Source organism: Eubalaena glacialis, chromosome 14, assembly GCF_028564815.1.
Source record: "Eubalaena glacialis isolate mEubGla1 chromosome 14, mEubGla1.1.hap2.+ XY, whole genome shotgun sequence".
Lineage (NCBI taxonomy): Eukaryota > Metazoa > Chordata > Mammalia > Artiodactyla > Balaenidae > Eubalaena > Eubalaena glacialis.
The window spans coordinates 80,295,598-80,321,522 of record NC_083729.1 but is presented as its reverse complement, the minus strand read 5'-3'; the positions used below and the strand labels follow the sequence as shown (position 1 = coordinate 80,321,522).

Sequence of the window (25,925 nt, the reverse complement as noted above, 5' to 3'; positions counted from 1 at the left end):
GTAGGGACCCCACTCGGAAGAGTGGTACAGGAGATAACAACTCTGCATCTGGCTTAGACTTCTGAATCTGCCTGTCAACTGCGATCACGTCGGGATACTGTGGAGCGGTTGAGTGCCCTGAAGAGTCCGTGTGCCTAAGTTTGTAATCTGGTTCCGCACACATCAGCGGCAAAGATCACTTTGCCTTGTGATCTAGGCAAAGTTAATTTCTCTGAGCCTTAGTCTTGGGTGTCAAGTAGGAATGATAATAGTGTCACTTAAGAGTCATTGAAGATGAAAGGACGTTAAGTTTTAGCTAGTAGTGCTAGTTAGGGTAAATTTGTGTTTTTGTTTTGGGCCGCCCCAGGCTGCTTGTGGGATCTCAGTTCCCGATCAGGGATCAAACCCTGGCCACGGCAGTGAAAGCCCGGAATCCTAACCACTAGGCTATCAGGGAACTCCCAGGGTAAATTATATATTCTACAACCTTGTTCTCATTGGCAGGCAGATTCTTAACCACTGTGCCACGAGAGAAGTCCAACCTTGCTTTCAAAATGCAGACCAACAACATCAGCATCACCTGGCACCTTGTTAGAAATTTTGAGCCCTACCCGAGACCTATTGAATCATAATTTGAATTCTGACAAGATCTCCAGTGATAAATATGCACATTAAAGTTTGAGAAGAATTATAGCACCCAGTACAGACTTACACATAATGGGAAACAAACCTAAAATCTTTCATTTAATAAATGGTCTCACATGTTCAGCTCTAGTAGGCCTGTTTTAAAAACCAATGTCATGCATCATGAGGTTGTTGGCACATAAAATGTGTGTTGATGTTGATCGTATTTGTTAATGTACTAGAACAGTAGGCACTCAATAATTATTAGTTCCCTCAGGCAACTTACGCAATTTCACTCCCTCTTAAAATAAAAATTGCGGAGCTTAAATGAGGTAAGAGTATGTGACATTACTTTTCAAACTGTATAGCATTATATAGATGCACATTTTGTGGCATGTATGTATTCTGAGATGCTTATTATAGTAGAAGTGCATTTTTGACATTAGGATGGATTATTACCTTCAGTGTTTGGTCTTAGGTTTGCCATTCATAAAATGAGAAGATTCTGGGAAAACAGTCTCATTACTATTTGATCTCTAGTATATGCATTACTTGAATAGCACTTAGACTGCTTTTAAATGATAAATGTAATTGCTGAGAGCTCGAAGATCGTATACTCTTCCAATAGGGTAGCCTACCTGTGAAAGTAAATTAAAACCTGAAAATCACAGGGTTGATGCACGAGATTGTTTTTTTAAATATGCCTGCCAGAGGGATATTATAAAGATGAAATAAACAGCCAAAGAACGTATCGTCTAGCAAGTAGGATATGCATTTCAAGAACAAGTCTGGATTGGGTATCACATATATAGTTACAGGAATTCAGAGGTTGGAGTGATCACCCCCAGACTTGTGTGATTAGAAATGATTTGGGGGACTTCCCTGGTGGCGCAGTGGTTAAGAATCCGCCTGCCAATGCAGGGGACACAGGTTCGAGCCCTGGTGCTGGAAGATCCCACATGCTGTGGAGCAACTAAGCCTGTGCACCACAACTACTGAGCCTGTGGTTTAGAACTGCGAGCCACAACTACTGAGCCCACGTGCTACAACTACTGAAGCCCGCACGCCTAGAGCCTATGTTCTGCAACAAGAGAAGCCACTGCAATGAGAAGCCCGCGCACCGCAACGAAGAGCAGCCCCCACTCGCCGCAACTAGAGAAAGCCCACGTGCAGCAACGAAGACCCAACGCAGCCAAAAATAAATAAAATAAATAAATTTAAAAAAAATAAGAAATAAAAAGAATCCGCCTGCCAATGCAGGGGACACGGGTTCGATCCTGGTCCAGGAAGATCCCCTGTGCCACAGAGCAACTAAGCCCGTGCGCCACAACTGCTGAGCCTGCGCTCTAGAGCCTGCGAGCTACAACTACTGAGCCCACGTGCCACAACTACTGAAGCCCGTGCGCCTAGAGCCCATGTTCCGCAACAAGAGAAGCCACCACAATGAGAAGCCCGTGCACCACAATGAAGAGTAGCCCCTGCTTGATGCAGCTAGAGAAAGCCCGTGGGCAGCAACGAAGACCCAATGCAACAAAAAATAAATAAATAAATGAATAATTTAAAAAATATGTTAGAGTGAAGCTGTACATTAAAAAAAAAAAAAAGAAATAATTTAGCCCTCCATTATCATATTTTCCACACACCTCCTGCCTGTGAATTGGTTCTTGACTCTCTCTCCTTTTTTAAAAAAATATTTATTTATTTATTTGGTTGCGCTGGGTCCTGGTTGCAGCACGAGGGATCTTAGTTGCGGCATGCATGTGGGATCCAGTTCCCCGACCAAGGATCGAACCCAGGCCCCCTGCATTGGGAGCGTGGAGTCTTAGCCACTGGACCACCTGGGAAGTCCAGGTTCTTGACTCTTTAGTAGGAATTTTAGTGTTAGATTATTTACTTTAACTGGTACTGGAGATACCCTGCCCAAGATTTTCTTCAAGTTCCTCTTCACAGTACTCCAAGCTACCCTTTGATTTCTAATTATACCTTGTTCTAATTTGTCAGTAGAGTGTCTCTGTTTGCTTTACGTTCAGCTTCTGCCAAGCTCTTTATACCTTGTGATTTATGAGGAAATTGTTTTGTCACCTGCCACAATTATTTAGCATTGAATTTGTAATTCCAGAAAGTGCCAATAAAGCAGGAATGAGAAATACTTTTTTCTCCGTAGAGCTGTGGAAGCACAGGTAAAGTATTGAGAACCAATATATGAATAAGAAGACAAGTAATGTCTGACATTTTAGTTTTAGTTTGGCATTTTTTTGAGAGGGAGAAGGAGAAAAATTAAAAATTCAACTTTATAAAAGAAGCTAAGTAATGGAAACTTAAAAAACAAACCAAAATCCAAGATAATGTTGGCAGAGAGAGAAGAGTTAGAGGAAAAAGAGAACCGACTAAATGCTGTAGAGTCAGCTGGGCAACTCTTGAATTAGGATCAATTTACAGTATGCCTTCCACTGGGGAGTGGAAGATGAGGTCCCAGCACAGAATAAGCAGGGGCCAGGTGCAGCCATGCCACACCATCATCATTGTCATTTAGGCCGTGGTGACAAGTCAGGTCAGGCAAGTCAGGTCACATCACATATTTATGTTATGGGTGATGACGCCAGAGCTTTGGTAAAGTATGCAGCATAGAGTAGGTGCTAAATAAATATTGAGTGATGAATGAGTATCAGAATAAGATTAAGTGAGGTTTCAAGTCAAGTAGTATTAAGATGAGCAGTGTTTCAAGGGATATTCCAGGGAAACATTAGCTGTATAAGGGACTTTACAGACTAAAGTCTTTGCCCCCAGCTATCTCAGATACTTTGATGGAGACATCTTAGTGGTGAAACTTGTTCTATCTTAAAGTGTCCAACTTAAGACTGGATTGGGCCTGCTGAGGATGAGCCTTGTAATCCATTTAGAAACTGAGACCGTCTTAGGATGGGAATCAACAGGACATGAGATTATGCTTGAAAGAGATTCTTCTCTTGGACCTGAGGTTCTGCTGGAAAATTGTGCTGTCCTTACTTAGGGACTTTGCTAATTTAGCCTTTGGGTAGAAGATGTAGTCACCTTTTATGGCATCAGAATTCTGAAATCATGTAAGTAACTTATATCCATAGACTGAGTCATAACACATGGTTGTGGGTTGCTATCCGAAGGGGGAAGAAAATCAGAAAGGGAGATGGAGGAAAAGAGAACGCTTCATTCACTTAGTTCATACAACAAACGTGTATTGAGATATTTTAGTGTATACTGGGTTGACATCAGGTTTGCAAAAGTAAGACCCTGGAGGACAACTTCAAAGAATACCAAGTTTTGGGGGAGGCTGACATGTGAACAAATGCTTATATTTTAGGGTAAATAAGAGCAATAATATAAGTATGTACAAGATCTATGATGTCACAGTGTGTGGGGGGAGTAACTTACTGTTCAGAGTAGGGAAGAGGACCTGGTCAGGGAGGTTATCTGGGTCTTGTCATAAGAGGCATTAGCCAGGTGGATGGATTGGTATAGGACTGGGAAAGAAGAGGCATTCCAAGCAAAATAAACTGCAGATGCAAGGTATAGAAGTGTGGAATGTAGGTTGGAGGAACCAGAAAAAAGTTTAGAATGGTTGAAGGATGAAATAAGGTTATATCTGAGTGGGATGCAGGAGGAGTGATGGCAGTGGTAAGATGTTAAATTGGAGAGGTAGGTAGAGGGCAGATTAATGAAGGCCTATGTATCATGCCTACTAAGGATGGGGAGCATTCAGAATAGTGGTTTGGAGCAAGAATTGGAGGGAAGAGACTTAGGTATGGAGCAATTAAGTGGCCCAGATGAGAGATGATGCTGGTCTTAACTGAGAGCAAAAATGGGGATAGGAAGGATAGGAGGAGTTTTAGAAATATTTAGGATATATAGTCAGAATTTGCTTATCTGCTGGATGTGGGATGAGAGTGCAAAGATGATTCTTAGGTTTCTGTTTAACCTCACCGCCATCAAATCCATCATCCCACTCAGTGTTGGTGTCATGAACTGAAATTGAGAGAATTCAGGAAAAGAGCAGATTTTTGACAGGATGGTGATGGAGAGGAAGGAACCACAGAGCGTGGTTTTAGACAGAATTCAGGGGATCAGGGAAAACATTAGAAAAAGTGTTATCCTGGAAGAATACTTTCTTTTTTACTTCGTGTCCTCAGCAAAATTGTAAGCTTCTTAAGAGCAAGGATCGCGTTTTTCTTATCTACTTTGCAGCATAGTGTTGAACTCCCTTAATAAGAGTAAGGTGTCTATCAAATATTTGCTTCATGAATAGAAGTAGAGATGGTGAGAGAAAATGCTCACACATTTGAAGATACCCTAATTGACCATCTTCTCTATATCCATCTGACAGTGATCAGAGTAGGCAATTTTTGACCTAAGTTCACTTAGATTTGTTGCTTTTGGCTAATTTCTAGTTTTATGTATGTTTTAAATCTTGAAGGATACCCAAAGTCCTAGTTTACAGACATCACCTTCAGGGAGAGGAGCTAGGTAGCTGAGGGTCAAAAGTGGGAGGGGAACTTACTTTTAACTATATATCTGCTTTAGTCCATTTGGGCTGTTATAACAAAATGCCACAGACTGGGTAGCTTATACACAGTAGAAATTTATTTCTCACAGTACTGGAGGCTGAGAAGTCCAAGATCAAGGAACCCTCAGATTCAGTGTCTGATGATGACCTGATTCCTAGTTCATAGATGACCATTTTTTCACTGTGCCCTCACATGGGCAGAAAGGGGGATCAAGCTTTCTGGAGTCTCTATTATAAGGCACTAAACTCATTTCATGAGGGCTTTGCCATCATGACCTAATCACTTCCCAAAGGCCCCACCTCCAGATACCATCACATTGAGGACTATTTCAACATCGGAATTGGGAGGATACAAACATTCTGTCTATAGCAGTGTGATTTGTATATCCCACCCTGATACATGGAATCAACCATTTCTCCAAGGAGTACAAGTTTCTTTTAGTGGGAATGGTATTTAGAAACCAAAATTTAGGTGCTCGTGGTGCTTATTACTACTGGAGTGTTCTTGCTTCTAGGCCTTTTAATTAGAAGAAAGAAATATATTTTTAAAAAAATCATGGGGGCTTCCCTGGTGGCGCAGTGGTTGAGAGTCTGCCTGCCGATGCAGGGGACACAGGTTCGAGCCCTGGTCTGGGAAGATCCCACATGCCACGGAGCAACTAGGCCCATGAGCCGCAGTTACTGAGCCTGTGCGTCTGGAGCTTGTGCTCCGCAACAAGAGAGGCCGCGATAGTGAGAGGCCCGCGCACCGCGATGAAGAGTGGCCCCCACTTGCCGTAACTGGAGAAAGCCCTCGCACAGAAACGAAGACCCAACACAGCCATAAATAAAAATAAAAAAAAATCATGAAGGTGATTAGAGACTAGGTTTTTTGAGCCAACCATCCTGCTGAAAATAACTAGAAGAGCTAGATTAAAAGTATAACTATTTGAAATTACTGAAAACTACCAAGGTAGTGAAGAATTGCAAAATCAAGATCTGAGAGAAGTGGGAAGCTCAATTACATGAGCCCAATCATTTGGGACCAGTTTTTCCCCCTAAAGAGATCCTCTAATTCCTCATGCACTGTTGAGAAACTGAGAATTTGAGGAGAGATTTTGACATCCTGTGGTTAGGGGGTTCAAAAATTGGAGTTCAGGGCACACCAAGGATGAGGGACTCAGTTAAGTCCCCAAGACTTTTGGTTAGAACTCTGAAAGGATACACCTTAGTGGTAACAGTGAGCTGGAAATAAACCAGCCTTTACAAAGACTGAAGTCCAGTGTCAAATCATCCCTATCCCTGATTGGATTTATTAAGCTTAATTAACAACCAGTTGTCAGTGTTCTTAAGCTAGATGTTTGCCTGAAGCAAATTAGATCTTCTCTGGAAGAAGACAACATCGTGCAGAGACACGTTCATACTGTGGGTTTTCACATACAAAGTTCAGAATTCAAAAAAAAAGGCATTGATTCATAGGAAATCTTTATGTATCCTGGATACAGGTCTTTATATATTCTGGATACCAAGGCTTTATAAATGCTTTTGTTCCCATTTATGTGGTTACAAATAGCTTCTCCAATTTTCTGAACTTTTTCCTTCCTTTAAATGGTATCTTATGATGAGTAAAAATTCTTAATTTCAGTGTAGTTAAGAATATCAGTCTGTTCCTTTATGCTTATTGATTTTTGTGTCTTTTTAAATAAATCTTTTCCTAAAAAAAAAAAAAAAGGAAGAAATCCTTTCCTAATCTGAAATCATAAAGGTATTCTCCTATACTGTCTTCTTAAAGTAACATAGTTTTGCATTCTGTATTTAAGTCTTCAATCCACTTAATTAATTTCAATGAAGGATGAGAACAGGGATTCAATCATTTTGTATTCCATTTGGCTTACCATTTGTTTCCACACTGTTTATAGAAAACACACTCTTATTTGTTTTAGTTTCCTGTGCCTAGTTGGCTTGACATGTAGTAGACTCTATGAATGAATTTGAATAAAGTATATATCTTGATAGTGTGAAATTCTCTGTAGAGTTCTTATGGTTTTCACAGCATACTGTCGATTTACAATTTGATTTTTCTTTATACTGTACTCCTTCCTTATGTTCTGCTTAACTTATCAATTATAAATGCTTTTTGTTTATTACTAAAACCCTATTGGTACTAAATAAAGGTTTGTTAATTTTCCATTTTATCAGTTTTCATTTTCTTGTTTATTGTAGTGATCTTTCCAGTTGTGAGACTTGTTTGAGACAGTTTCTTGAGCTCTTTGTACTGGACTGTATTTTACCCTAACAGAACATTAGATTCACCTGAAGAAATTTTAAGTACTACCTATCATTTGGGCTCTATTACTAGCCCAATTAAATTGGTATTGTTTAAATGTCTCAGGTAACTTCTGTGTGGAGTGAGGTTGAGAACTACTGATCTGGGTCATGGCTGGATAATTTTGGTTATTCCCATTTCTCTTAGGAATTTTTTCTTTCACAAAATCCCTTTCAATTTTGTAAGTTAAAGAAAAAATTTTGACCAGTTTTATGAACCTTTTCTCTTTGACATTTAAAAACATAGATTTTTGGTAAGTGTTTCTGATGACTGAAATTTTATGCTTCTTCTTCACAACACATATTTTATGCAGTTAAATTCAACAGATAATTATTGAGCATTTGCTTTGTGCCAGGGGCACAAGGGGTTAGTGAATAAGAAAAGGTCTTTGACCTGCTGGAGCCATACAATGTATAATGTGTATACGCATTAATATCAGTATATTAGTTATATATAATTATGTTAGTTTAATATAATTAATGTAATGTTTACAAAAGAGAGGAGGTATAGGGTTCTGCCTAATTATACTGCAGGTGGGTTTAACTTATCCCAGGGGTCACGGAAGGCCTCCCAAAGTAACATTTAAGCTGAGACATGAAGACCAAGTTCAGAAAATATGTTCTTTATTTTTCTGACTCTTGCTAACATTTGGGGAAAGCAAGATTTTCTGGTGGTCGTGTGAAGTTGTTCTGTCGGCTAGTTACCACCTTTTACGTAGTTATTAAATTGCTCCAATTCATGCCTCAGGGTTCTAATCATAGATATAATTCACCAAGTATAAACAGAAAGTAAAATTTAGCATTTTGGATATTAATAAAATGGAGATTGAGCTTAATCAGCATTATTGGGAAGATTTGAACTTAGGGCATTTAAAAACTAGTTTCTTTCAGTTGTGAGAAAAAATATCTATTTGTTATATCATCAGTTGAGCATATTTGTGTGGGTCTAATTATTCTGGTCTGTTGATCTGTGTGTCTATTCTTTGGCCAGCTACTCTCTCTTGAATACTGTAGCTTTATATTAAATCTTAAAGTTGGGTAATGGGGAATCCTCCAGCATTGTTTTTCTTCACAGTTGTCTTGGCTACTCCAGGGCATTTTTGCCTTTCCATATAAACTTTAAAATCAGTTTGTTGATATCTACAGAATAGGTTCTGGTGATTTTGATTGGGATTGCATTGAATCTACAGATGAAGTTGGGAAGAACTGATATATTAGTGTTTAGTCTTCCAATCCATGAACATGGAATATCTCTCCATTTATTTATATGTCTGTGATTTCTTTCATTAACGTTTTGTAGTTTTCTACATGTACATCCTATACATATTGTTAGATTTTTACCCAAGTGTTTTATTGTTTTGTTTGGTGCTATGGTAAATGTTTTTAAAATTTCGGATTCCAATTGTTTATTACTTGTGTATTGGAAAGCAGTTAACTTTTGCATATTAATCTTCTGTCCTACGACCTTGCTATATTTGCTTGTTAATTCTTGGAGTTCTTGGAGATTTTTTTATATCCATTCCAAAGAATCAACAACAAATATATATAAATAAAAATATATATAAATATAAATATATATATATATAAATATATATATATATCAGTTTAATTGTTTTGTCCCAAATTTGTGTACCTTTTCTTTTCTTATTGTACTAGCTAGGGCTTCATTACACTGTTGAATAGGAGTAGAGAGAGATGATATCCTTGCCTTGTTCCTTATCTTAGGAGGAAAGCTTCTAATTTCTTGCCATTAATTATGATGTTAGCTATAGCTTGGGGTGAGGGTGGGGTTGCAATTTTTTTTTAATTAAATTGAGGAATTTTCCTTTTATTCAGGTTTGTGGAAAGTTTTTATTGTGAGTATAGGAGAATGGTTTTCCTGTTTCAATTCATATGATTTTTCTTATTTAACCTATTGATGTGTGGTGGATTACGGTGACTGATTTTTGAATGTTGAACCAGCCTTGCATACCTGGAATAAATCACACCTGGTTGTGGTTTATAATTCTTTTTATGTAATTTTACATTCAATTTGCTAACGTTCTGTTGAGGATTTTTGCATTCATGAGAAACACTGGTCTGTAGTTTTCCTTTCTTGTAATGTCTTTATCTGGTTTTGTTATTAGGATAATGCTGGCCTCATAGAATGAGTTAAGATATATTCACTCTTATATTTCCTTGAAGATTTTGTAGAGAATTGTTATCGTTTCTTCCTTAAATCTTTGGTAGAATTCACCAGTGAAACCATCTGGGCCTGATACTTCCTTTGTTGGGAAGTTATTAACTACCGATTCAATTGCTTTAATAATAATAGGCCTATTCAGATAATCTACTCCTTGTGTGAGTTTTAGTAGACTTTCAAGTAATCGGTCCCTTTCATCTAATTTACCAAGTTTGTGAGCATAGAATTGTTCATAATATTCCTTTATTGTCTTTTTATTCTCCATGGAATCAATAGTGATGACCCCTTTTGCATTTCTGATATTGGTAAACTTGTCTTCTCTCTTTTTTTCTCTGTTAGCCTGGCTAAAGGCTTATCTATTTTATTGATCTGTTTAAAGAGCCAGATTTTGGTTTCATTGATTTTCTATTATTGTACTTTCCTCTTTTCAATTTCATTGATTCTGTAATTTTTATTATTTCTTTTCTTCTGCTTGCTTGATGCTTAAATTTATCTTCTTTCTTTAGTTTCCTAAGGTGGAATCTTAGGTTATTGATGTTTAGCTCTCTCCTAATACATGCATTTAATGCTATAAATTAACTTCCCAATGCTTTTGCTGCACCCTACACATTTTCATAAGTTGTATTTATTTCCACTTTAATTTAATTCAAAATGATTTTAGATTTATCTTGAGACTTTTTCTTTGACCCATGTGTTACTTAGATGTGTGTTGTTTAATCTCCAAAATTTGGGGATTTTCTAGCTATTTTTCTGTTACTGATTTCTAGCTTCATTCCATTGTGGTCTCAGAACACACTTTGTATGATTTCTATTTTTTAAAAATTTGTTAGACTGTGTGTGTTATGGCCCAGAAAGTGGTCTGTCTTGAGGAGTGTTTCCATGTGAGCTTGAGAAATCTATGTATTCTGTCGTTGGACAGAGTATTCTGTAAATGTTAATTAGATCAAGTTGACTGATAGTTCTGTTCAGGTCAGCTATATCCTTACTGATTTCCTCTCTGTTCCATTTATCGATTATCTCAAGGGAGGTTTTGAATTCTCCAGCTATAACATGGATTTGTCCATTTCCCCTTTCAAGTCTATCAATTTTTGCCTCATATATTTTGATGCTCTGTTTTTAGGTGCATGCACACTAAAGATTGTTTTGTTTTCTTATTGAATCCTTACTTAATGCCTCTGTTGCTCTGATAACTTTTTTTGTTCTGAAGTCTGCTTTGTCTTAATACAGCTACCCTCCCTTTCTTCCTTCCTTTCTTTCTCCCACACTCCCTCTCTTTCTTTTTTCTTTCTTTACTTCTTTATTTTCATTGATGTGAAATTTACATAACATAAAATGAACCATTTTACCCTGAACAATTCAGTGGCATTTGGTACATTCATAACATGCAACCACCACCTCTATCTAGTTCCAAAACATCTTCATCACTCTAAAATAAAACCCCGTACCCTCTAAGCAGTTACTGCCCATTCTAATCTCCCTCCAGCATCTGGTGACTACCAATCTGCTTTTCTATTCTAATTTCTTATAAGTGGAATCATACAATATATGGGCCTTTTATGTCTGGCTTCTTTCATTTACTACAGTGTTTTCCAGGTTCATCCATGATGTAGCTAGTACTTCCTTTTGATGGCTGAATGATATTTCATTGCATGCATATCTCACAACTCATGCATTCATCCAGTGATAGACATTTGAGTTGTTTCAACCTTTTGACTGTTGTGAATAGTGCTGTTATGAACATTCTCATATGAATATTTTTTGGGTACCTATTTTCAATTCTTTTGGGTATATACCTAGGAGTAGAATTTATTTACCTTTTTGAGGAACTCCATAACTGTTTTTCACGGTGGCTTCACCATTTTACCTTCCCACCAGCAATGTACAAGTGTTCCTATTTCTCTCCTTGCTAACACTTATATTTTTGATTTTAGCCAATTCTGTTATTATAGTCAATATGCTCTATGTGAAGTGGTATGTTGTGGTTTTTATTTACATTCCCTTAATGACAAATGAAGTTGAATATCTTTTCCTGTGCTTTTTGGCCACTTGTATATCTCCTTCAGAGAAATGTCTGTTTATGCCCTTTGCCTGTTTTTTTAATTAGGTTGTCTTTTTGTTATTGAGTTGTACGAATTCTTTATATATTATGTTAGAAGACCCTTATCAGGTATATAATTTGCAAATGTTTTCTCCCATTCTATAGGTGATCTTATTATTTTTCTGATAATATTCTTTGATGCACACTTTTTAATTTTGATGAAGTTCAATATATGTATTTTCTTTTTTTTTTTTTTTGCTCATGTTTTTGGGATGTTTCCAATATAAATCCAAAGTTATGATGATTTATCCCTGTATTTTCTTCTGAGTTTTATAGTTTTAGCTCCTATATCTAGGTCTTTGACTAATGTAGAGTTAATTTCTATATAGTGTGTGAGATAGGAGAGAGCTTGGTTTTGATTAGTGTTTGCATGGTATATTTCTCCTTCCTTTTACTTTTAATGTTAGTCTTTATATTTACTTTTAACCTTAGTCTTGTAAGCAATGTATAGTTGACTCTTTCTTTCTCTCTTTCTCTCGCTTTCTTGCTTTCCCCTGTCTGGTTTTCACTGAACCTTTCATATGATTCATTTAATCTCATCTATTAGTGTTTCAATTATGTGTTTTTAAAAAGTTTTTAGTGATTGTCCCAGATTTTGAAATATACATTTGTAATTAAGTTAACTTCAAATGCCATCATACTGTTTCACATGTAATGCAGATACCTTTTTTTTTTTTTTAGTGAAATAGGAAGTCTTTATTTATTTATGTATGGCTGTGTTGGGTCTTCGTTTCTGCGCGAGGGCTTTCTGTAGTTGTGGCAAGTGGGGGCCACTCTTCATCGCGGTGCGCGGGCCTCTCACTATCGCGGCCTCTCTTGTTGCGGAGCACAGGCTCCAGACGCGCAGGCTCAGTAATTGTGGCTCATGGGCCCAGTTGCTCCGCAGCATGTGGGATCTTCCCAGACCAGGGCTCGAACCCGTGTCCCCTGCATTGGCAGGCAGATTCTCAACCACTGCGCCACCAGGGAAGCCCCAGATACCTTTTAACAGTGTATTCTGTCCATTATGACATTGCTCTCATTCATTTCAGTTATCCATATTCTATCTTCACCCAATATACTGTTACCATTATTACTTTAAGAACAGGAAATTCCCTGGCGGTCCAGTGGTTAGGACTCAGTGCTTTCACTGCTGGGGCATGGGTTCAATACCTGGTTGGGGAACTAATAGCCCGCAAGCCACGCCACACAGCCAAAAAAAAAAAAAAAAGTTAAGAATAAGAAAAAAGATTTTGTCTTCATTTATTCTTTCCCTAATATTCTTTCTTTATATATGTCCCAGTTTCTGACCTGTATAATTTTGCTTCTCCCTGAAGAACTTTTAAAAAACATTTCTGGTAATCTAGATTTGCTGTGATGAATTCCCTCAATTTTTGTTTGTCTGATAAAAGTCTTTACTTCTCCTCTTTTGAAAGATAATTTTGCTGGATGTAGAATTCTAGGTTGGTGATTTTTTCTCCAACACTTTATCTCACTCCACTCTCTTCTTGTTTCCATAGTTTCTAACAAGGAGTCTTTTGTGATTCTTATCTTTGTTCCCCTGTAGGTGAGGTATGTTTTTTCTCTGTCTTTCAAAATTTTCTCTTTGCTCTTGTGTTCCCCATTTTGAAATGAGATAATTAGTTGTCATTTTTTGGATTCTTATCCTACTTTGTCTTCTCTTTGCTTCCTTTATCCATGGTTTGGGGTCTGTCATTAATTTTGGAAAGTTGTCAGCCATTATTATTTCATATTTTTTCTGTACTGTTTTCTCTTTTTTTCTCCTTCTGGTATTCAATTATGTGTATGTTACATCTTTTGAAATTGTCCACTGTTCTTAGATGTCCTCTTCTGTTTGTTTTCATTCTTTTTCCTATTGCATTTCAGTTTTGCAAGTTTCTATTCACTGGTTCAGATTCACTGATCTATTCCTTGGCTTTGTCTTATGTACTGATGAACTCGTCAAATGCAGTCTTCATTTCTGTTATAATATTAACGTGTCTTATATTTCTAGCATTTTTTTTGATCCTTAATGGTTCCATCTTTGTGCTTACATTACCTGTCTCTTCTTGGGTAATGTTTACTTTTCCCACAAGAGCCAGAAAATGTCAATATCTATGTCATATTTAAGTCTGGTTCTCATGCTTACTTTGTCTCTTCAGACTATGCTTTTTCTTGTCTTTTAGAATGCTTTGTAATTTTTTGTTGAAAACTGGACATGATGTGTGTGGTAATAGGAAATGAGGTAAATAGGTCTTCAGTATGAGGTTTTATGGTGATCAGGCTAGGGGTTTGGCTATGTTAATGTTTGCTGTGGCTATAGGTGCCAGAGGCTTAAAGTTCCTCTACTGTCCTTGTTTTTATTTCTCTTGTTATCTTGGGCATCCACAAAAACTCCTCTTTAGATAGGGCATGCATCTTGTGTCTCTTTTATCTCTAATGCATTGTTATACTGGAGCCCTGTTGGTGTGGTGGTAAGGTGTGGGGGACTGGAAGCATTCTATAATCTTATTAAAACTCACTGTTTTAGTGGCCTGTGTCCCTGGACGTGGTGTTCACAAGTGTTTATCTTAGCTTCCTGCCCACTCCCAGTGACATAGGAAGACTAGGAGAAAGCAGATAATGTCAGATAAACGCCCTTCTCCAGGGTGAGATAAGGCTCTAGTAAGGTTTGTTTTACTGGAGAATAGGCCTTTGTTACGAAGAACAACACTGTGTGAATATTTCAGAATGGTTACTTTTCTTTTCTCCCTGCCAGAGAAACAAGGGTATCTTTCTTGCTTTTTCACCATGAGAAACTTCTACGGTTCTTGGAGGTAAAGCCCATGAAAGTTTTGGGGGCCCTAGGAGTTTCATTCTCATGGTAGTCTACAGTCATCTACCAGCAATTAGTCAAAATTACCATTTAAATGTTCCTTCCAGTGGTCCAGGTAAGCATATCTCAACTGTTACTCTCTGTATTCACCTCTCTCTCCACATTGCAGGATGGCAGTTTGCCCGATAACCTTGGTTTTCTGTTGAATCAAAGAAAAGTTGTTGGTTTTTTTCCTTGTTTTATGAATGGGAGTTATGACTTCCAATCTCTATATATCAGAGCTGAATCTGAAAGTTGTCTTCACTTTGAATGATATTTTCACCAATATAGAATTTTGGATTGAGAGGATTTTTTAAATTCTCTCAGCACTTTAAAGATGTCTCTCCATTATCTCCTGATCATAGTTTCTTTTGAGAAGTCTGATGTACTTCTTATCTTCATTCCTTTGTCATTAATGCATACTTTTTTCCTCTCTAGCTGGGTTTAAGATTTTATCTTTGATTTTCAGCATCTTGAATATAATGTGTTTAGGTGTGTTGTGTGGTGTTACATTTTATTTTTGTTTTGTTTTGTTTTGTTTTTGATATTTACCTTGTTTGGGATTCTCTGAGCTTCCTGCATCTGTGGTTTGATATTTTTCATTATTTTTGGAAAATTTTCAGCCATCATTTCCTCAAATACTTATGCTTTCTTCTCTCATTTCCTGCTGGGATACCAATTACAAATAGCTCTTGGATACTTTGCTTTATTTTATTCTTTATTTTTTAGTTTGGGTAACTTCTATTGACTTTTCTTCAAGTTTGTTGATTCTTTCTTCAGCTGTGTCAAGTTTTGTGAGCCAATGAAGGCGTTCTTTGTGTACATTTCAGCATTTTTATGCCATTTCCATTTGAAGAACCTGAAAGTTGATGTGAACTCCCATTGTACTTGTGGCTCCTGAGGTTCTTTGCTGTCGACTAACCCACACTTGGACTTTATCAATTTATTTAGAAATTTAACTGAATTTTCTTCAGTTGCTTGTAAGGTGCCTGCCATCCCAGGCTATGCCACAGATGATTCAGTGCTGGTGTTCCCTCTTTTCTTAGAAGTGCCTTTCTTTAGATTTCATGCTGCACTGTTGCCTTGTGACCTTTTCAACAGGTTCAGGAAAAGTTATTTTGTAGTTCATTCAGCTTTGTTTTACCATCTTGAGAGTCTTCTCAGCTTTCTATATCTAGGCAGAGATGGAACTCTCCAAATCTTTTTGAAATTATCCCCCCTTAGATTAAACCTTTCTTTAATGTCTTTGTTTGAATCTTTATTTTCTCACTAAGTGCGTATTATATTCTTCTCTGTGTTGTATCATTTGCACATTTCTCTTTCTTGCTCTCATTTTCCTGAGCTGCTACCCCATATATGATATACAGTGATCCTTCACAATGAAGTGTATTACTTGTAACATTGAAGTCTTTTTACAGAGATGAAAATACATTTTGCACTAAGTCAGAAAACTTGTTATTCTGGTTTGGAAATAAAAGTAGGTAAATTAATTACTATTTTTCCCTATAATGAAGACAGGTTGACTTTAGTCTTCAATTATCATCATTTGTCATACATTTTACTTTTTTAAACTTTTTAATTTTAGAAACTGCTGGTTGTCACTTACGAAAGTGAAACAAAATTTGGGTTCACATTGAACTATTTTAAAGTTTTGGGTAATTGTCTAACAGAGAAGGCTGTGTGGCATCTAAAACAATTTTTTAAAAATAGCCTTAATGAATATTCTAATATTACAAGGTAGAATTTTAAAGTATTTATTCCAAACTGGGATGATTTAAAGCAGCTTCTGAACCTGGATTTTTTTCATAATACTTTTTTATGTTATTTTTTTAAGAAGTATTTCTTGAAATAGGTTATATTTGCACATATTATAAAATTCAAAAGGCAGCAAAGTGTATCCTAAATTACAGGAAAAAGTAAATCTCCCTTTCACTTCTGTTCACAAATTAATTCAGATTCTATCTTTGAAGGCAGCCTAATTTCCTGTGGATTTTTCTGTCGATATTCTGTAATATATGAATATATAGAGACATGTTTATATATCTCTCTCCCTTTTTTTCACCTCCCTCTCTTCCTCCCCTTTCCTGCTCCTTCCTTCTCTCCTTTAGCCTCTCCCTCTCTTCCCTCTTTCTCTCCCTTTAACATATGTAATATTATACTGTACACATTCTTTACCTTGCTATTTTCATTTGTATTTTGAGAATTAATTCCATGGGTAGTCCTCAGTGCATTGCCTTTCTCTCTTTAATTAGAATATACTGTTCACTTATGGAAATTCTCTAATGTGTTTAACTGGTCTTCTGTTGATATACATTTAGGTAATTTCTAGACTTTCGCTACTGCAAACAGTGCAGCAGTGCGTTTTTACAAAAGTCATTTCACTGTTGCCATTTATTGTCTTAAATTGAATGTTCACCCCTTAATGAACATGAGCAGTTATATAATGTAATAATAAATTTTGAAACAACCATTTTTAAATGACTTTGCTTTCAAGCTTCTAGATTCGTTTAAACAATGGACAGCCTTAAATTAAAAGGCAAATTGTTAAGTAACTGTAATGGTAAACAGATGTAATAAAATAGTTTCTTAATCTCTTTGAATTAGAATTTTTCAATACTAGACATGTAAAACAATACGGAAGACACTGGATGCTGAAGTTGGTATAACATCGTAAGAACTAATTTAAAGTTTTATCTTTAATCGGGACAGAGTATTCTTATTTATTTGCTTTATATTAGTAAAAGTTTTGAACCTGAACCTATGTGATAAATGTATATTATCATAATCTTTTTTGTATCTGTGGAGTTCCATGTTACATTTATTTGAAGGATTCTGCTACTAAAAACAAGCTTAAAAACCACTGCAGTTGTTCATTCTGCCTCATTTTCAGGTTTAAATTTGCATTGTGAAATTTATACTAGGCATTGTTCCTGAAATTCCAGTAACTGCTGAAGTTTGAATTGCTTCCAGTAGATTGGCTATCATCAAAGATGACCAATTGAAAGCAGAAATAATGGGAGCTAATCAGTATTTTGATCCATGAAAAAAAAAATTAAACAGATTTAGCTGTATCATATACAGGATTAGGAGTAATTCACTGCCTTATATGATTCTTTATGTGTAATAGATGATAAATATTTTTTCTATAAACCTGAATTGAAATAGTTTTACTTATCAAAGTTGCTAGTTCAAACAAAAATTATTTAATCAGGGACTTCCCTGGTGGCTCAGTGGTTAAGAATCCGCCTGCCAATGCAGGGGACATGGGTTCGAGCCCTGGTCCGGGAAGATTCCACATGCTGTGGAGCAACTAAGCCCGTGTACCACAACTACTGAGCCTGTGCTCTAGAGCCCACGTGCCACAACTACTGAAGCTCGCACACCTAGAGCCCATGATCCGCAACAAGAGAAGCCACCACAATGAGAAACCTGCGCACCACAACGAAGAGTAGCCCCTGCTCACCTCAACTAGAGAAAGTCCGTGCTCAGCAGCGAAGACCCAGTGCAGCCAAAGATAAATTAATTAATTAAAAAAATTATTTAATCAAACCTGGTCTTGTACCCCCATTCTTTAGTCTGTATTGAAGGACACTCTTTTGTCTAGGTCTCTTAGTGGCTTTTGTTCTCACACAGAGTAAAATGCCGTAGCCCCTCCCCCTATCTGGCTAGTGGATAGTCACATTGTTCCCTTGCAGGCGTCTTCAGGTCTCTGCTCAAAAGTCACCTCAGCCATTGAACTTTCTTTCATCTCCATGTATAAAGTAATCCTTTCCCAACTCCCCTTGTCCTACTTCCTTGATTTATTTTTCTCCTTAGCACTAATTTTCTGACCTAGTATACATTTACATGTTTATTTGCTTATTGTCTGTTTTTCCTCATTAGAATGTAAGTTCATAAGTCTTTATTTTGTCTCCTGCTGTATCACTAGCACATTGAGTGGTGCCTAGCACATTGAACAGGTGGTAGTGGGTGCTCAGTAAACATTTGACTGTTTGAACGTTGAATTTTCTTTCCTGCTCTTTCTGAAAGTTCTGGTTAGATTATAACAGTGTCTTCATATTTCTGGATGTATCACCTACAATAATTTTGAGTACCTGTGTTCCCCTTGGACATTTGTAAATCAGTATTTTATATTTTTATCATGAGTTTAAACAGTTGCAAATGGTATGATTTTTTGTATATAGTAAATGTTGTTGTGTTTGAATAGAATTGTTACGACACTTCTAAAAGTATTACAGTGATTCGATACCTGTCAATGTTCATTTAAAACATACATGCACAAGTTCTTATTTACAGTCAGACATTTTTCATTATTTTTTTCTCTTTGAATGAGAATCTCTATTTTTTTTCTATTCCACTTTCTCCCATAGATTTCTCCTAATGTAATACTTTTATGCTTGAAATAATTATACTTGGAACAGAAATATGTAAATACTTTTTATGATAAAAACACTCAGCAAACTAGAAATAGAAGGGAACTTCCCTAACATGATAAAGAACATTTATGAAAATCTACAGCTAACCTTATACTTCATTATACATTGTAAATTGTGAAAGACTGAAAGCTTTTTCCCTAAGATCAGGAACAAGACAAAGACACCAGATTTTGCTGCTACTAATCAATATTGCATTAGAAGTCCTAGCCAGAGCAATTGAGCAAGAGAAAGAAATAAAAAGCACCCACACTGATAAGAAGTAAACCTATTAATTTGCAGATAACGTGATTCCACAGATAGAATATGCTAAAGATTCCTCATGTACCAGAAAATTAGTTATAAGTGAATTCAACAGAGTTGCAGGTTTCAAGGTAAATATTTAAAAAATCAGTTGTGTTTTTTACACTAGCAATGAAAAATCTAAAAGGGAAATTTTAAAATTTCATTTACAGTAGCATCCAAAATGATAAAATACTGAGGGATAAATTTAACCAAGGAAACAGTACATTTGTACACTGAAAACTACAAAAAATTACAGGAAGAAATTCCAAGTTTATGGATTGCAAGACTTAATGTTGTTAAGATGGCCGTACCACCAAAGTGATCTGCAGATTCAGTGCAGTGCCTGTCAAAACTCCAAATGCCTTTCTTGCAGAAATGGAAAAGTTGAGCCTCAAATTCATATGGAATACAACAGGTTCCAAATAGCCAAAACCATACTGAGAAAGAAAAACAAATTTGGAGGACCCGCAGTTCATGATTCCAAAACTTACCGTAAAGCTGTAGTAACTAAAACTGTGGTATTAGCGTGAGGATAGATGTATAGATCAGTCAATGGAATAGGATTGAGATCCCAGAAGTAAACCCATACATCTGTGGCCAGTTGATTTTCTATAAGGGTGCCAGGATCATTCAGTGAGAGAAAGATAGTCTCTTCAACAAGGTCTGTGACAAGTGGATATCCACATGTAAAGGAACGAAGCTGGGCCCCTGCCTCACTCCATATACAGAAATTAACTTGGATCAAAGACCGAAATTAAAGTCTTTGACCTAAAACTATAAAACTCAGAAAATACATAAAGGTAAGTCTTCATGACCTCATATCTAGAAATGGATTCTTTTGCTATAACACCAAAAGCACAAGCAACAGAAGAAAAAGATAGACAAATTGGAATTCATTAAAATTAAAAGCTTTTGTGTATCAAAGGACATTATCAAGAAAGTGAAAAGATAACCTATGGAATGGGAGAAAATATTTGCAAATTATATATCTGATAAGGGTTTACTATCAGCATATATAAAGTACTCACATAACTTAACAATAAAAAGACAGTTGAATGGGTAGAAGACATCAATAGACATTTCTCCAAAGGAGATATACAAATGGCCAAAAAACACATGAAAAGATACTCAACTTCATTGGTCATTAAGGAAATGCAAATCAAAATCATAATGAGATGCTCTTTCAACAGGTCCAACGGATTGGCTATAATCAAAAAATTGGAAGATAACAAGTGTTGATAAGGATGTGGAGATGTACATTGCTTGTGGGAATGTAAAATGGTGAAGCCCCTTTGAAAAAAAGTTTTGGAGTTCCTCAAAAATATAAAATAGAACTATCATATGACCCAGCAATTCCACTCCTAGGTTTATACCCAAAAGAATTGAAAATAGGTACTCAAACAAATACTTGTATACAGATGTTCATAGCAGCTCTATTCCCAGTAACCAAAACATGGAAGCAACCCAAATGTCCATCACTGGGTGAATGGATAAACAATTTGTGTTGTATGTACACTCAATGTAATATTATTCAGCCATAAAAAATGTTGATACATGGTACAACATAGATGAACCTCAAAACCACTATACTAAATGAAAGAAGCCAGACACAAAAGGCCATATATTATATGATTTCTTTTCTATTAAATATCTAAAATAAGCATATCAAAAGACATAAAAGCAAATTAGTTGTTGCCAGGGAATGGGAGGGAGGATGGTCATAGGGGAAGATTATTTATAGGTTATAGTGTGTTCTTCTGACATATTGAAAAATTTCTGAGGCTATAGGGAGTTGGTGATTGTACAACATTGTAAAGGCACTAAATGCCACTGAATTACACATTTTAAAATGGCTAAGTAGGGCTTCCCTGGTGGTGCAGTGGTTAAGAATCTGCCTGCCAATGCAGGGGACACGGATTCAAGCCCTGGTCCAGGAAGACCCCACATGCTGCGGAGCAACTAAGCCCATGTGCCACAACTACTGAGCCTGCGCTCTAGAGCCCATGTGCCACAACTGCTGAGCCTGCGTGCCACAGCTACTGAAGCCCTTGTGCCTAGAGCCCATGCTCCGCAACAAGAAAAGCCACCACAATGAGAAGCCCGCACACCGCAACAAAGAGTAGCCCCCGCTCGCCACAACTAGAGAAAGCCTGCACACAGCAATGAAGACCCAAAGCAACCAAAATTTTAAAATAAAATAAATAAATAAATAAAATTTATTTTTAAAATGGCTAAGTATAGTTATGTGAATTTCACTTAAAAAATATATATTTAAACCTAACATTAACTTTTAAAACTGTATAACCATACAGTTTTAAGTGCTTTAATATTTCACCTGGGTGGAGTTATTAGAGTTGATGAATAATAAATATTTTACAGATTTTGTTAAATAATGATTTTAAAGTCATTAAATACATCTTAAGGATATGAATATTTTAATGCCATTTAGTTCATGTATTCATGGATGAATGCTAAAGGGTTAGCATCAATTCCATTCCTGTTTTTTTATTTTTTACCTTAAATCCCACAACCATTGTTTATTATAAAGGTGAACCCTGATCCTCATGATGGGCTTATTGGTAGGATTTCTGGTAGTAACTGCAGACACCAGGATCTCCAAATGTTTGAATTTGTGGCTACTAGCAATGTCCAGTCGTACAGGATGAGGATGTCTTTGATCTTTTTGGAAGCCTATCCACATATTTCTGATAGTAAGATCACCAGGGCTTTGGAGGTGGACTGGTGGATTGCAAAAGCTGGGCTGCGTGACCACCACCCTTCACACAGACACCGAGGTCCATGCCAGCAAATTGCTCCTTCCAGAAGCAGAACTGGTACCAGTAACTTGTATTGTAGCTGTATTGTAGCTGTGCATGGTTGGATCATCTCTGGGGGTAACCCATTCACCTAAGGAGCCAGTGTGCCATGGCTGTGGTCATCTTCTTGTGTCTGAAGGCCTGCGCCAACTGCAGAGGGTCCTTGGATGGCATGGCTGTGATGTAGAGAAGACAGCCTCCTCATGAGGCACCTCAACTAGGAGAAAGCCATATTTTATGTTTTAATAGACTCAAATGATGAGAAACATTGTTAATATAAATAAGTAGATGGTAGTGGAAAGGATTTTTCTGTGTCAGTGTCACTTAGTTTTTTGAACTTCTGTGTCATATGCCAAAAAGCAATAATTGATTAAATGTAAAATTTAGTTTTAATGATTTATCAGCTGATAACTCAGATTTTCCTTCATTTTTGAAACTGAAGAATTAGAAAAAAATGCATAAGAATTTGGTAATCATTAGAGTCATTCACTACTTTTTCAACACCTATAGCAGTATTTCTAGTTGGCCCTATGTTTAGTGCTTCAGAGGTTTTTGCCTCTCAGGGAAACCTATCATGGTAAGAAGAGACACATAGGTTAGAGGAATATATTTCTTTTGTAAAATGAAAAAGTGTAATAGTTAAAGGGGAGAAGGAAAAGGTGAATTCTTATCACACAGGCAGAGCAGTTTTTTAAAAATAATTATGTATAGAAATTGAAAATCTTCTGATGCCCATAAAACCTTTCTATGCCCATGGCACCTCATGAAAAATTTTTATGTACCTGCAGGGTACTGAACTTTCTTGGAGAGCTTGTATAAAGTGCTTCATACTGCCTTCAGATAGGAATCTTTGAATAGTTTGAGACTTCTATGTACTGTGAATAAAAAGATGGAAAACAAAAACAGAATTTGGCCAGAGAAGAAACTAAAAAAAAGAATTTGGCCCTAAGGCTGTTTCTTTCAAAATAGGTTTATATTATTTCTAGCTTGTGTCAGGAATAAATGTAGAATTAATATAAAATTCTTTAAAATGTGGTGAATTGGGGGTATTGACTTATAATTCCTTTTGTAAAATTTTTCCCAGGTCAATGAATGGTCATTGAAGATAAGAAAGGAAATGAGAGTTGTTGACAGGCAAATAAGAGGTAAATTATTATTTTACATCTCCTGTTCTTTATCTTGGTATATTTTGCATTAGTTCATAAAAGTAAACTATCTACATCTATAAAACATAGTTTATATTAATTATTTATGGCTGCCCTAATTATTTGCTTTCTAATTATAGTAAGAAAAACAAGATATAATCAACTCAAAAATCTTCACATTTGATAAGAACTAAAATCTTTCCTCCAGCCTGGAATTGAGCTATTCAAGGGGGAAAGGCCATATTCATTCATCTGTGATTTCCTAGAGTCCAGGTTACTGTTGGAAACAAAGCAGGCACTCACATTCTGTGGTAGACAGAATAATGGCCTCCCAAAGATGTCCACGTCCTAATTCCCAGAACCTGTGAATATGTTACCTTACATAGCAAAAGGGAACTTGCAGATTTGATTAAATTAAGGATCTTGAGGTGGGGAGGTTAATCCTGGGCTATCTGGGTGGGCTTATAAGAATCCTTATAAGAGGGAGGCAGTATGTTGAGAAAAAGTGAGAGAAAAGGAGATGTGACCACAGAACCAGATGTTAGAATGCTATGCTTTGAAGATGGAGGAAGAAGACACAAGCTAAGGAATGCAGTTGACCTCTAGAAACTAGAAAAGACAAGGAAATGGATTCTTCCCTGAAACTTCCAGAAGAAACGCAGCCCTTCCAACACCTGGATTTTAGACTTTTTGGTTTTTGTTTTTTAATATTTATTGGGCTGTGCCGGGTCTTAGTTGCGGCACACAGGATCTTCGTTGCCGCATGCAGGATCTTTTAGTTGCGGCATGCGGGCTCTTAGTTTGCGGCATGTGGGATCTAGTTCCCCGACCAGGGATCGAATCTGGGCCCCCTGCTTTGGGAGCATGGAGTCCCAACCGCTGGACCACCAGGGAAGTCCTGAGTTTAGACTTCTGATCACCACAATTAAAGAATAAATTTTTGTTGTTTTAAGCCATTTAAAAAAAAAAGTAAAATCTCTTCCTACTTACAAAGAAATGGTTTTGTGGAATTCAAATTAAATAAATTGTATGTAAGGAATGCAGTTCCATTTTCACTACAGTTTATCTTAGCATGGCTGTAAATTGAGCAAAATATGTTTCTAAATAAAGTTGATTATTGTTGAGTACTACTTAAAACTAAGGTGACTTGCAAAGTAACATTTAAAACTTTTATGATTTTTGACACTTTCATGATTGGAGAAAAATTAATAACAGAGGTATCACAATATCACTCCTTTTAAAAAAGAATTAGAATAGCAATATAGGGGTAGGGAAGTAAAAGGTACAAACTATTAGGTATAAAATAAGCTACAAGGATATATTGTACAACATGGGGAATATAGCCAATATTTTATAATAACTGTAAATGGAGTAAAGCCTTTACAAATTGTGAATCACTATGTTGTACATCTGTAACTTATATAATATTGTACAGTAACTATACTTCAATTAAAAAAATAAAAATGGAAAAAATACTTGTAAATAAGATATTCCAAAAGTAAATAAATAAAAAATTATTACAGAGAGGAATTACATTCATAGCCATGATGGAGTAATGGTTATGGATTTGAACTTGCACTCCATTGTAAATAAAGAAAAAACTGGACAAAAGCTGTGAAACATCTGTTTTCAGACATTGGATAACTGTCAGTGCAGGATTTTGATCAGTGAGAAAAGGGAAACAAAAGGAGAGAGCCCTAATACGGTCCTCATTTTCTGCCTAGGGAGACTTTCTGGGTCATAGCATATGGAAGCAGATTCCAAGCAGAGTGTGGTGGTCTCACTGAGTTGAGCAGAAAGAGACTAGGGTTCAGGGAGGCTGCAGTGGCTGGAACTTGTGGGGCAGAGTATCAGAACAAGAGCAATATCCAAAGAAAAAGCTGTAAATATCCGCATGGGGTCCCATTGAGTCTTTAGCTGACTATTAAGTTGTGCATACTTAGAATGAGATTTTAGGAGGCTAGGCAAAGAACAGTTACTGGGGACAGAACAACTACCAGGAGGAGGCTATAAGCTAAACAATTCCCAGAGTTAACAGAGGATTGAGAGATGGTAGAGTTCTGACCAGACACAGTAAAGAGACTTTGTTGAATATCTGGAGCATTCAATAGAGACTGCAGAAGGGTCATGCCTTAATATTAAGGTGAAAGTAGCCCTAGCTTAAAGGCTACCATAAGCCCACACCAACAAAGCTTAAAAACAAATCTGCTACTGTATAGCACAGGAACTCTGCTCAATGCTCTGTGGTGACCTAAATGGGAAGGAAATCCAAAAAAGAGGGGAGATACATATATACATATATATATATATATATATATATATATATATATATATATATATATATATGTAGAGCTGATTCACTTTGTTGTACAGTAGAAACTAACACAACATTGTAAAGCAACTATACTCCAATAAAAATTAATTTAAAAAAATAAAATAAAAATAAATAAAAATTAAAATAAGTCTTGAAAGCTGAACAACCAAAATAAAGCTGAACATTCTTTAAAGCTCTTTAAAGCTGAACCACCAAAATTGCAGATACCCAAAAATGAATCATTTAGAGTGTTCAACATCCAATGAAAAGTTACTAGGAAAGTGTGACCCAAAATCAAGAGAAAAATCAGGAAATATAAATAGACCCAGAAAAAAAATAGATGATCAAATGAATAAGCAGACAGGGATTTTAAAC

General features: G+C 36.5%; 1 protein-coding gene across 2 annotated transcripts in view; it reads left to right on the top strand.

The window, feature by feature from the left end:
* Window positions 1-25,925, top strand: part of LOC133104858 (E3 ubiquitin-protein ligase RNF103) — a 115,132-nt gene that overhangs the window by 45,339 nt on the left and 43,868 nt on the right. The window contains exon 3 of one of the 2 annotated variants that reach the window (XM_061210718.1): window positions 23,176-23,236. The exons of the other annotated variant lie outside the window; for it this stretch is intronic. Within the exon in view, the coding sequence (XP_061066701.1) occupies window positions 23,176-23,236 (61 nt within the window). The remainder of the gene's footprint in view (window positions 1-23,175; window positions 23,237-25,925) is intronic. 2 annotated transcript variants of the gene reach the window in all.